This window comes from Lithobates pipiens, unplaced genomic scaffold (genome assembly GCF_037356315.1).
Source record: "Lithobates pipiens isolate NorthernLeopardFrog02 unplaced genomic scaffold, aLitPip1_a1.2 Scaffold_27, whole genome shotgun sequence".
Lineage (NCBI taxonomy): Eukaryota > Metazoa > Chordata > Amphibia > Anura > Ranidae > Lithobates > Lithobates pipiens.
In genome coordinates this window covers 133,809,991-133,822,431 of record NW_027507788.1, presented here as the reverse complement: position 1 = coordinate 133,822,431, position 12,441 = coordinate 133,809,991, and the positions used below count along the sequence as shown (strand labels likewise).

Genomic DNA, 12,441 nt, shown 5'->3' with positions numbered 1-12,441 from the left:
CATGACAGCGCAATTGTCATTCAAAGTGTGAAGGCGCTTAAAGCTGAAAAATGGCCTGGGCAGGAAGGCGGTTGTAAGTGCCTTGTATTGAATTAAACCCTTTACGTTATAATTTAATTTTCACCATATCCGATTTTTTCTTTTTATCCTACTGAGAAGCACAAGATCACAAAATAGACACCAAATAGGGTAACAGAGTTCCATTAACTGGAGGTCCCCTCCCCCTGACACACCCCCTCCCCCAATCTACCCTCCCCCTCTCTGACATTTTGGCCCTGTTCTGGCCTTAGAGTCGTGGCTTCACAGGCCATTCACGACTCTTACCCTGGGGTAAGGCTCTGATCATGTTCCCCCTCCAAAAGTGGGGGGTTGGATGGGTCAATTATCCGGGTAACCCTTCATTCTACCGCTGCTTGATCGAATTGACCCTCATCTGCATTTAGCATATCTTTCCTACTTTCCCCTTTTCTTTCTTTTCCATTCTATCTCCCATAAATTCTATTTCACCCCTTAACGACCAGCGCACGCCGATGTACGTCCTATTTTTGAAGAGGGATATCTCGGTAACGGCAGCAGCTGCTGCCACAACCGAGATATCCATCTCTTCAGGCGCCGGTCGTCTGTATGATAACGGTGGTCTCCGCTGCAGATTCACCGCGAGATCATCGCTAATCGGCGGCGGGAGAGGTGCCACCCCCCCTCCAGCCGCCCTCCCGCACCTTCCGGCGCTTACCAGAGCCGTCGGTAGCGGCGGAGGCAATCGGGTCCTTTTCCTAGCTGGGTATGGAGACGAGTGAGGCTAAGATGGCCCCCCCTCTTCTCTATACCATAGGAGGGCAGAAGCAACGTCAAAACGTCACTTCCGCCCATACCTCTTAAAGGTATTTTTTTTTAAATGTCATTTTTTTCTTTTTTTTTTTTTTTGCATTTTAGTCCAAATATGAGATCTGAGGACTTTTTGACCCCAGATCTCATATTTAAGAGGACCTGTCATGCTTTTTTCTATTACAAGGGATGTTTACATTCCTTGTAATAGGAATAAAAGTGATCCATTTTTTTTTTTAAAAACAGTGTAAAAAATAAATAAAATCAATCAAAATAAATAATAAAAAAAAGTTTTTAAAAACACTGTCACGACGAGCTTGCGCACAGAAGCGAGCGCATACGTGAGTAGCGCCCGCATATGAAAACGGTGGTCAAACCACACATGTGAGGTATCGCCGTGATCGGTAGAGCGAGAGCAATCATTCTAGCCCTAGACCTCCTCTGTAACGCAAAAAATGCAACCTGTAGAATTTTTTAAATGTCGCTTATGGAGATTTTTGAGGCTAAAAGTTTGACACCATTCCACGAGCGGGCACAATTTTGAAGCGTGACATGTTGGGTATCAATTTACTCAGCGTACGGTTATCTTTCATAATATAAAAAAAAATGGGCTAATTTTACTGTTGTCTTATTTTTTTATTCAAAAAAGTGAATTTTTTCCAAAAAAAGTGCGCTTGCAAGACTGCTGCACAAATATGGTGTGAAAAAAGTATTTCAATGACCATTTTATTCTCTAGGGTGTTAGAAAAAAAAAAAATAAAAAAATGTTTGGGGGTTCCAAGTAATTTTCTAGCAAAAAAAAACTGTTTTAAACATGTAAACACCAAATCTGAAAGAGGCCTGGTCCTTAAGTGGTTAAAGAAGAAAAAAAAAAAAAAAAGGAAAGTTCTTTAGGTTTGGCTTTTTCTTGCAGTTCTTTGCGATTTATGCCATCTTTGTGCCATCCGCTGACCATCCTGGTAAGGCTGCAACTTACAAATGAAGTCTATTGCAGAACTCCTGTAAGGCCTTTGGGAACTTTAACTTTACTGATTTGCCATCTTTCTATCCTATTAAACAAGCAGGGAGACCCCAACTATACTATTTTTTGTTTGCATCTGTTCCAATAATGGTTTAAGGAGTCTACTCCTCTAAAGTTTCTGGGGCTAAATCTGTAAAGATTTGGAGATTCACTCCTTCATATTTCAATGATGTTAATCTTCTCAGCCTTTCCCAGATTTGTGCTTTTTCTTCATATAGCTGTAATCTCACTATGACATCCCGTGGTACATCTGCTGAAATGTTTTGGGGTTTTCTGATCCTGGGTACTTTTTCTTTAAATTGCTCATCCACAGGTTTATCTAGCAGAGGGTTAAATATTTTATTCATAATTTTTTTCAGATCTTCTCCCTTTGCTGTTCCTGATCTTCCACCTTATATAATATTCTTCTCTGTCCTATCAGCAGGTCCTTAACTTGTTCCTTTAGTTTTATTTCATAGGCTTGTTTGTCCATTTTCCCCTCTGTCACCTCTATTCGTGTCAGCATATGTCCCAGGTCTACATGTAATGTAGAAATTTGTCTTTAATAGAATTTTCCAGTCTTGTGAACATCTGTTGTTCCTAATTCTGTTGGCATTTAGGAGCTTGCTCCTTGCTCCTCCACTTTACGCATCTCAAATTCACTTTCTGTTCCCATGTCTTCTCTCGATTGATTTGAGTTCTCACCTTGCTTCTTTCCTGGTGCTTTTTTTTTTTTCTTTGGTCCCTTGTTTTTCAGATCCCGGACTCTTTGGGCTTTCTTCTTGTGCCATATTTCTTAACTGTACTTGTAGTTTACTTTTGGGGCTTTTGTTTCACTACCTTTTAAAGTTCTACCGTTCATTTTGAATTTTTTGTTTATATTTTTCCGTTTTCCCAGGTTGGTCTATATCTCAGGCTACTTTCACACTGCGGCGTTGGCGGTAAAGCACTGCTATTTTTAGCAGCACTTTACCGCCGTTTTTGCAGTACTTTTCGGCCGATAACCCTTTTTCGGCCGTTGGCGTTAAGCTAAATGCATCCAAAGTGGTGCTGCCCATTGATTTCAATGGGCAGGGGTGCTGTAGGAGCGGTGTATACACCGCTCCTACAGCCCTCAAAGATGTGGCTTGCAGGACTTTTGGCATGTTGCCAGCGCACCACTCCAGTGTGAAAGAACTCAGGCTTTCATACTGGATTGAGAGGAGAGGCTCTTTACAGGCACCATTTTAGCACTATAGCGCCTCAGTGTGAAAGTAGCCCTAGTGTGTTTTCCTTTACTTGTCTCCCATAAAGCCGTTCTTATGTGATAGGGGATCAATGTGTGGTATATTGGGTTGATGAAAGACCTTTACACGTTACCTTGGTTTTTCCAATATATCATGTTTCTTCCACCTTCCTTATTATCACCACAGTCTCTTCAGTAGTAATATACACCCCCAGCTAATCGCTGTTCGGGAATGCTGATGTGTATCTGCCAATACGGGTTGTTAACTGTAAGGCCTACTGCTTTATGGTTTCATCAGCGCAAACTAAAACCTTTGTTCCCCCCCCCCCCCCCCCCCGAGACCCTGTTCCTGCTATCTCTGGTTCCCTCTTCCACGGGTCTCTAATAAGTCTGTCCATTTTTGATAATTATTTTAGGTTTATATTGCTTCAGTTTATAAGACATACCACTTTATAAATGAAAGTTCAAATCTCCCCTTCTTCCCCACTCACTTCTCCATCACTCCAGATCATTGGGGGGGGGGGGGGGGGGGTTGATTCCACAGGGCGAGAGCTCCTTCTTTAAACTGATGGATAGAGAAAATGAAGAGCAGGGCTGTCTAACAATGTCAAACTGACTGATGGGTCTTCCTATATCCTGTTCCTGCTTTACCCCCACTACAGTACATACTCCTCTCCACCTAACAGGCAGCTTGGGATCTTCAATGAGTGGCAACACTTCCCATATCACCCAGTCCTGCTTTGTTCGTCCTTGCTTCTCCCCCTCACCGGTTCTGTCCTCTTCCCCGCACTCTCCAGTGCGGGCTCCGGAGTCTCGGTGGTCCACTCACCTCCTATTCAGTGCCACGCCACGGGTATGGGCAGGGGAGACATGAAGGTTCCCCTTCCCAGCACTGCACCACCATGCCAAGTCACTATCCACCTCAAGCTCCAGAATCTGACTGATTGCTCGTTTCTGGCCGGTGCAAGACACAAGCATAGACAGGGGAGAAAAAATACATTGCGGGCATCAGTTCATCAGGCAGGAACAACCAGTTGTCTGTCGATGAGGATTTGCAGCTTGTAGCCTTCATAACACTGGTCTCCCCGGAGCACTTCTAACATGCTCCCTCTAGGTGCCATGATTAGGCCCCTCCCCCAACGTGAATGCATCATATCATCATTTAACCCACTAGAGAATCCAACAACTCTGTGTTTAAAAGACACCTGTCCATAGAATCTTTTTCTTCCATCCAAACCTCACGATCATGGGCAAGACAAAAGAGCTGTCAAAGGACATCAGGGACAAGATTGTAGACCTGCATAAGGCTGGTGTCAGAGACTGGCCTCGATTGCTGCCTTTTCTCTGGCCATTCAGCGTGGCGGCATAAACCAAGCAATCGTGATTATGAACTCTTGTGTGCAGTGGTATGTGCAAAAATTGGCTTTGCTGTACCACAGGAGGACAACAGATAGACATGCCACATTGTCACTCACAGATATTTACTTTGTAAATCTTAGGCAGCCCCACCTTGTCCCAGTACTCTGTATGGTGCCAGAAGAGAACCGAATTTCTTTTGCATGCCAAATATCTTCCCCATCTGAACCGTCATCTTCATCATCATCAAACTGTTGAATGCGCTCTTTATAGCAGATCTCAAATAGATTGGAATTAGGCTGTAGAAGACAAAAGAATATTGTAAACAAAACCGGTGTACATTACAGCACATTACAAACCCTTTGTTCTGCGTTGCCACTCCTACATTAAAATGATTTAGTCAATATTGGTCTTAAATATACATTAACTTTGTAGTGCATGTAAACAAGCCCATCACTTCGACTGCTTGTACTGTTCATCAAAAGGATTGGTTTCCTTTGTTAGTACAAATAAAAGGCATTTTAAATTACCTGTAAATTGCATATCTTGGGGTACAGGGCAGAGCCTAGATATTCATAGACTGAGTTACAGGATGCTAATGTTAAGGTGACTGAAGACTGGCAAAACTTTGCGGATATGCTCCTGGGCGTACCCCTACCCAGCTCCGTGAGACCTTCATTTTTTTTTGTTTTTAAGCTATGCAGAGTAACAAAGAACAGAGGGGAGGTGTCCCGCACTGTGCTCCCAGATATGGAATTTAAAGGTAGGTCAAAATTCCTTTTATCTTAATCATACAATACAGGCCATAGGTTGGATATCTGGATATCCCTAGACCCTGGGATTTCCGTAAGCAATGAACGGAAAAGTCCAGGCAAGCAGAAGTGTGCCAACATAAATAAGGATCAATGGACGCCCATTTAGGAGGGGTGCTGGAAGAACCATGCAACCTGCGTTCACAGAGGCTTGGATTTAAACCTGGTAAAACTTGGAGAAGGTGTGAACTGAAGACCAGATAGTGGCCTAACAAGGCTGGGCAACATAGGGTTGATATTGGAATGCCCACCGATCTGGAGGCATAAGCAATAGTGCTGGAGGTGTTTTAGCCTTTTGTGTGTAAGCTCCTGAGAGGAGTTGTCTTACCCACCTAGCAATAGTGGATTTGGAAGCAGGATGTCACTTGAGAAGCTCTGATGGTAGGACACAGTCCATCTTTCTGACAGAAGCTGTGGTTTTCAGAAAACTGACAGCTGCGTCAACTTCCAGACAATGAAGAACAATCTGTTTGGGGTGCTTAAGAGCAGGGCACAAAAAAGGTCCGCGCCTTAGCTGGAAATGAAAGGTTGATACCACCTTAGGTTGAAAAGTTAGGTCTTGGGGGGGCAAGACTATTTTTCTTCATGGTTCTTTATAAGAGAGCTGCTAACTCAGATACGCCTGACAGATGTGATGGCCACTAATAAGGCCAGGAGAGATCATCCAAAGAGAGTTCCCTGTTGAGTTCAAAGGGTGGTTTCTGCAGGGCAGAGAGAACCAAATTAAGATCCCATTTGGGCGTTGAAAGGGTGGTCTGATCCAAAAAAAGACATTGCATTAAGGTGAAAAGCAAATCAGAGGCTTCTGGAAGCAAAAGCTTTTTAAAAAAGAAAAGGATTCTGGAACAAAATTGGCAAGGCCAAAAACCTGTCCCTTAAAAGTACTTAAGGCCACATTCTGGTCAAGTCCCGATTGTAGGAAGGTCAGATGTGAGGTAAAGAGATCTCTCTGGGACAGAAGTGTCTGTGTTCACACCAAGCAAAGGAGGATTTCCAGGTACTCCAGTAAATCTTTCGGAATGTGTCTTTTCTGGCTGTGAGTAATGTGGGAATGACAGTCAGAGATACCCCTGGTCCCTCAAGGCACAGATTTCAATATCCATGATATTAAAGCCAGTGATTAAGAAGCAGGAAACAAGGGTCGGAAGATCTGGTCTCTTTAGAAAATGCCAGGGACTGCCCTCCTAGAAGTTTGAGAATGTCTGTGTACCTGGTTATTCTGGGCCAGTTTTTTTTCAATGAGAATCACTGGTTTGTCCTCTTGTTCTAATTTGAGGAACAGTTGAGGCAGAATCCGCACTGAAGGAAATGCACATATTAGCTCAAACGAAGTCCAGAGAATCACCAAAGCATCTGATGCTCTGGTGAAAACTAGAGGACCCTTGGTCCTGGTAACAAACAGAGGTAACTTGTTGAAGCTGGTGTCCAGGGCCATCCACAATTGGACTGCTCCATTTCTGACATAGGATTTTTGTGAGGGGAGGTAAAAGGAGCGCTCGGTATCCAATTAGAAGAAAAAAAAAAATTGGTTTCTATTGAAAGTAGTAAAGCATGATAAAACCAACTAATTTTAATGGGAACAAAGACTCCTCTCTTCAGGGCTATCCAAGACAAAAATAAAAATGTACAGAAAATGATATATGTAGCATAACGTACATATGTGGAAATAAAGGTTGAGAGGATAAAAATTGTTTACGTGTCATATAGGATATTGGAAGAATATTGGATAAATAGCCCATTCTCTTTGGTCCAGATGGTGACTGCTGAGGTAATCTGGTGAAAGAGCGCTACCCAACAAATATATATACTATATCAAAAATAAGCAGTGTGGAACAAGTTACAACTAATAAATCAAATGAAATGCAATAAATGACAATAAATCATTAAAGTCCATATAAAGTTCATAGATTTCCACAATCTTCATAGTGCAAATTAAAGTACCAAGTGCCGAAGAGGATGATCCGTGCTCCCCTCCTGCATACCCTCTCACTCCCCAGATGCTCACTCCCTAGACAGAAGTCTCTAGCACTTGTGTAAACAGCTGGGCTTTGTTGTCCTTCTGGCTGTGTCTCAAGTTGTCCTTAATAAACGTTCAAAAAGGTATTGACAAATGGCAAAGAGAAAAAAATTGTGTAATGCCGTTTTATTTCTCATAAAAACAAGTAAAATCCACTCACATGTTAAAACACACAGTAACGAGTAAAAACCAGAAGCCGGAAGTGCACATCGACTTGCGTCTCACCGGCTGGAAATTACGTCACCACCCGTGGTCAACTATTGCGTTTTGTCCCTCCTACGAGACATTATCAAAGGATAGCCTATGATAACGTTTCATAGGAGGGACGAGATGTATCAGACCATGGGTGGTGACGTCATTTCCGGCCAGGGAGATGTAAGTCGCTGTGCACTTCCGGCTTTTACTTGTTACTGCGCGTTTTAACATGTGAGTGGATTACACTATTTTTTTTCCTCTTCACCATTTATCAAGTCCTTTTGAACGTTTATGGAGGACATGAGACACAGCCAGACAAGCACTAGAGACTTCTGTCAATCGAGTCCATGGCATCTGGTGGGTGAAAGGGTATGCAAGAGAGGAGGCATAGATTGCACAAATTAACCTGTTCAGCGCTTGGCACTTTAATTTGCACAATGAAAGTCTATGAACTGTATATGGACTTGAATAATTGATTTATTGAATTTCATTTGATTATTTGTAACTTGTTTTTTGTATATAGTTTATATTTGTTGGTTAGCGCTCTTACACATTTCACGCTTAAAGGCACAGTCGCTTTTTGAGAGCAGCAACCAATTAATTTAATTTGAACAAATTAATTCACTTGCAATCATTTTCTGGTAGTTTTTTTGCACATAACATGTCACATTTATCCTTGAGCGCAGGAGTACATATTGTTGTATTACACACAAATTTCTGATATGCTGAGGTAATCTGCCTTCCAATAGTCTACTCCTATGATGTAAATAGCAGAGATCTCCAGGCGATGTTTCTCCACTCATGAACTGATCAAACTTGCTTTGTTTAAGGATGCCTGACTCTTGGTACGCCTATGGTGACTAATAAAGGCAACAGCCGTGGCATTGTCTGATTGTAACCAAATTAGGTGTCTCTGAAGGAGAAAAGTCCAGTGATACAAAGCAAATTTTATTAATCTGCGCTTCAGGGTGTTGATAAGGAGCTTGGCTTCCTTGGGTGACCACGTTTCCAAAATTGGAAGAGATTGTAGCACTTCTCTCCAACTTTTGGGGCTAAAGAGAAGTAGGGAAAGGGAAAAAAAAAAAAAGCAAGCAGGATTGTTCTAGATCAACAGGATGTTGTATGAGGACTAGAACTTTTAGAGAATCTCACTGAGGAACGCTTCTTTAATCTTAAAATACGAGCATGGGATTTTTGAGAGAGGCGTTTCTTTTCTGGAAGACCAACCTTTTCCCGGGCTGTGTCTAGAAAGAGGCCTAAATATTGTAAAAGAAAGGAAGGTTGAAGGGCTGACTTTTGAAAGTTTATTACCCAACTCAAAGCCTAAAGTATCTAAATAGTCTTTTGGAAGTTTTCAGATAGTTGAAAGGGAGACGAGTCCTTCAGAAGAAGGTTGTTTACTTACCCCGTTATCTGAATGCCCCGAATTCTTGAGAGTAAAAATGGCTGCAGAGCCTGGGCAATGTCACACACAGGTATTCTATGGTCTGCCCTCCACACTGAAGCCGGTCATGTAACTGGAGTGGCTTCAGAATAGGCAAGTATACACATTGTTTCTTTTCAAAGGTAGATAGAATAGGGAGTGGGAGTAGATTTAGCCTTAGTTAGCATTTGACTGGAATTACCCTATAAAGTTTTAGGATTCTCTCAAACACTCGGATCAACTAATTTCACCCCCACCTTAAATTCTTAGGCATTCTCCATAACCCTATGTTCCCCCTTGCTCCAGAGAATCCCTTGGCCTTCAAATAGAGGTCATTCAGATGCCTGAAATATACAGTATACATGACCTTCTCTTATCTAAAACAGAGCAATAACTTTTTCTTAGGTATATGAACATTGGAAAATTCCCCAATAGAGCGATCCAAGGCACTTTATCCACATGCTTCTTAAGAACATCTCAGTTGACCCAACACTTCTATACCTCTTTGCGCGACACTTTAAAAGTTCTCTGCAGTCTAGTGTCCTGATCTCTCTCTCAAAATTGGCCTTGGTTTACCCTACATAGGGATCCAATCCCACAGTATATTCCTGTTTGGGAACGTGGCCTAGGAGAAGTGTTTGATATATCAAATTGGAATAAACTGTGGATTGCTGCCACCACATGCTCTATAAACATTAGCTCAGGAAAATGCTCACAAAGTTATACTCAGATGGTATATGACCCCCAGAGGGGATCGCTAAATTCAGGTCTAAGCACTTACCCCGACTTGTTCAAGCCCCGACTTTTTCATGCCTCTGACTTAGTTGGGGTAGGCCGAACACTTTGCTGGGGGTGGGTCAGCCCGACACTTGACCTTTGACCTCTGGGGACACGCCTCCTGACCTTTGGGGGAGGTCCCTATTCTAATCCCTGAGTCCTAACCTTGTTCTTCTAGGGGAAACCCTAACCCTAACCCCAATTTTCCTTGCCAGACTATTGTTAAAGCATGGCAACTGTCAACTCTGAACTTTATGGAAGTGAAGCAGTGGGGCATGACGATTCGTAAAAAACTCACTTCCATCTTAAAGCGATATTAAAGGCAAGTTTTTTCTTTCAAAAAAAATAACAAACATGTTATACTTAGCTGCTCTGTGCAGTGGTTTTTCACAAAACATCCCCGATCCCCCTCTTCTCGGGTCCCCAACTGGCACACCGCCGCTTCCTCCTACTGAATGCCCCCAGAGAAAAATCCTGCTGTGGGAGAATCCGAACAGAGCCGCTGCTCTGCATGTCCATTCAGACACACTCTCTCACTGACTGAGCCCCCAGAAATCCGAGGCTGTTATGCACATCGCTGGATCGCAATGGGGCTCAGCAAGTATTAGGGGGGCTGATACTCAAAATTTTTTCTAAATATGGTCTCCAAGACAAAATTATAATCAAGACCTTAAGGAGAGAGCAGCTAGCAGTTGAGAGTAAGTTATTAGTGAGCAAAGAACCTGACCAGGCCCCACTACCTTCTCCTCCTCCTTTCTTTCAGCTTCCGATTATATTCTTGCTGCCTTTTCTTTCTTTACATCCCTTGTCATTTTTGCATTGCTAATTTCATAATGTTAACAGTACATTTACTATATGCACCTTTTTATCCACATCACTTATGTGAGTAATAGGGTGGATTCTAATTGGCCAATTGAATAAATTTTTTCCTTTTTGGCCATTACCTTTTTGTGCTTGCTTGAGATTTCAGACCAGTCTGCCATCACTATTAATACCAGATCTTTTTGCATGTCCCATCACTTGCAAAATGGCTCGTCACCTTACGGCTACTTGCCAGTTTTTTTTGAGTCCTATTTTTTCATTAAAAAAACTTCAACAACTTTTTTTTGTTAAAGAACAAGAATTAGTTATGAAACTCTCTACCAGATTAGACAGGCTGGGGAAGAAGCTAGATTGCACCGAAATGTGTTCCTCTTCTATGCATGTGCAAACCAGTGACATTAGGCGACTTCCAGTTCCCATCATTAGCTCTACTGTAGACCAATTTCGTTCCACCATAAGCACACTCAATCCCCATGCCGGTGGAGTCTGGAGTTTCTGGCTAAGCTCCTGGTACACCTGGTCCAGGGACTTCTCAGGCTATCTTGGTCAGCATACACTATTCATTTTGTGATTGCATTTTTATTATCTAATACATTATCCCTTATTTTACATGCTACACTATAGGGTATGTGCTTTTTCTTTTTTTCCTTTGTCTCTACACAGTAATGAAAGCCTCTTCATAAAGTAATTGGTAAGAGTAAGGTATTTTTCTAAGAGGTGGACATTAAAGGAATTTCACCAGCAGGTTCAAACAAAGGTTTCTAGAAGTAAGTAAGTACAATGCTTTGGTTAAGATGAAAGGAAGATACCACCTTGAAAAGAATGGGGGCCTTAAAGTGGTTGTAAACATCAGCATGTAATATGAAAAAAGCACATCCTTCTATACTGTGTGTACTTGCCTCTCTCCAAATCTGAGTATCATTTGTCTCTGCCGACTGGTTATTTAGATTAGAATGAGTCACTTCTGGCAGCTTTTCCCCGACACCAAGCGTTAAAATGGTGACAGGGAAGGAACCTGCAGCACTGCCTGTGGTGGTTATCCACAGATATCCATTTTCTCCATACTGTGTAAAGGAGGGTGTGTCCCTTCCCTCCAATCAGGGTTCAGAGCTGTTGGCTGTGTGAAGACTTCAGATTCCAGCCCCCTGCTCCTAGAACTAAAGAGAAATCCTTTCCTGTTTATGTTTTCAGATCGATCTACAGAAGAAATGGCTGTAAATAAACAGCTAAAAATTATGTAGAAGGATTTGTTTCATCTCTGTGTATCATCAATTACTAGTCACTTCACTGGGTACATGGGATGGTTTACATCCACTTTAATATAACCTTGTAACACTAAAAAGGGTTCTTTAAAAAGGACTGCGGCTCAAACTCAGAATTGCATCATGAGGTGACAGCAATGAAAAAGCAACCTTGTGAGTACAAGAAGTTAGGGGCATGCCCCAGATAGGCTAAAAGGACGATTTCTGAAACCAGGCTGAGATTCCAACATACAGGAGTAGCAATGTAAAATGAAACTCACATATTTGGATAACCAAATCACCCCTAGTTGCAAAACAGTGTGATGAGCTTCCTCTGATGACCAAGTCCCTTGTTCCATGAGGGTACCTGGAATTTCTCTCCAGTCTGATAGGCTGGCTTCTACTGAAAGTAACTTCCAAACTAGCGGAAGGATTTTTCAGTTCTGGTACCAAATCTGTCACCCATCATGGCAGGGCTTGATGGTGAAAACGCCCAAGAGGCTCCCACCCCCCTGTAGAATGAGCTCTCACCCGGAAGGGAGGCGTTCTACCTTTCAGGCCATATGCCTAAATGACTAACTGGCGGATCTAATATTAAATGAATGCCTTGGATGCTGCTTGTCCTTTCTTGGCTCCCCTCCAACAACACAAACAAGGAGTCTGATGTCCTGAATTGTGCTCATCTTTTCAGATAAACTGACAACTCATACCACATCCAAGGAGTTAGGCTGCATTCACACCTATGCAT

At 42.4% G+C, this 12,441-nt stretch overlaps 1 protein-coding gene across 1 annotated transcript in view; it reads right to left on the bottom strand.

Moving 5' to 3' along the window:
* Window positions 1–12,441, bottom strand: part of LOC143934136 (serine/threonine-protein phosphatase 6 regulatory subunit 1-like) — a gene marked incomplete in the record, with an annotated part of 277,801 nt that overhangs the window by 97,784 nt on the left and 167,576 nt on the right. Inside the window, 1 exon segment of the mRNA XM_077457496.1 lies at window positions 4,560–4,705. Coding sequence (XP_077313622.1) covers window positions 4,560–4,705 — 146 coding nt within the window.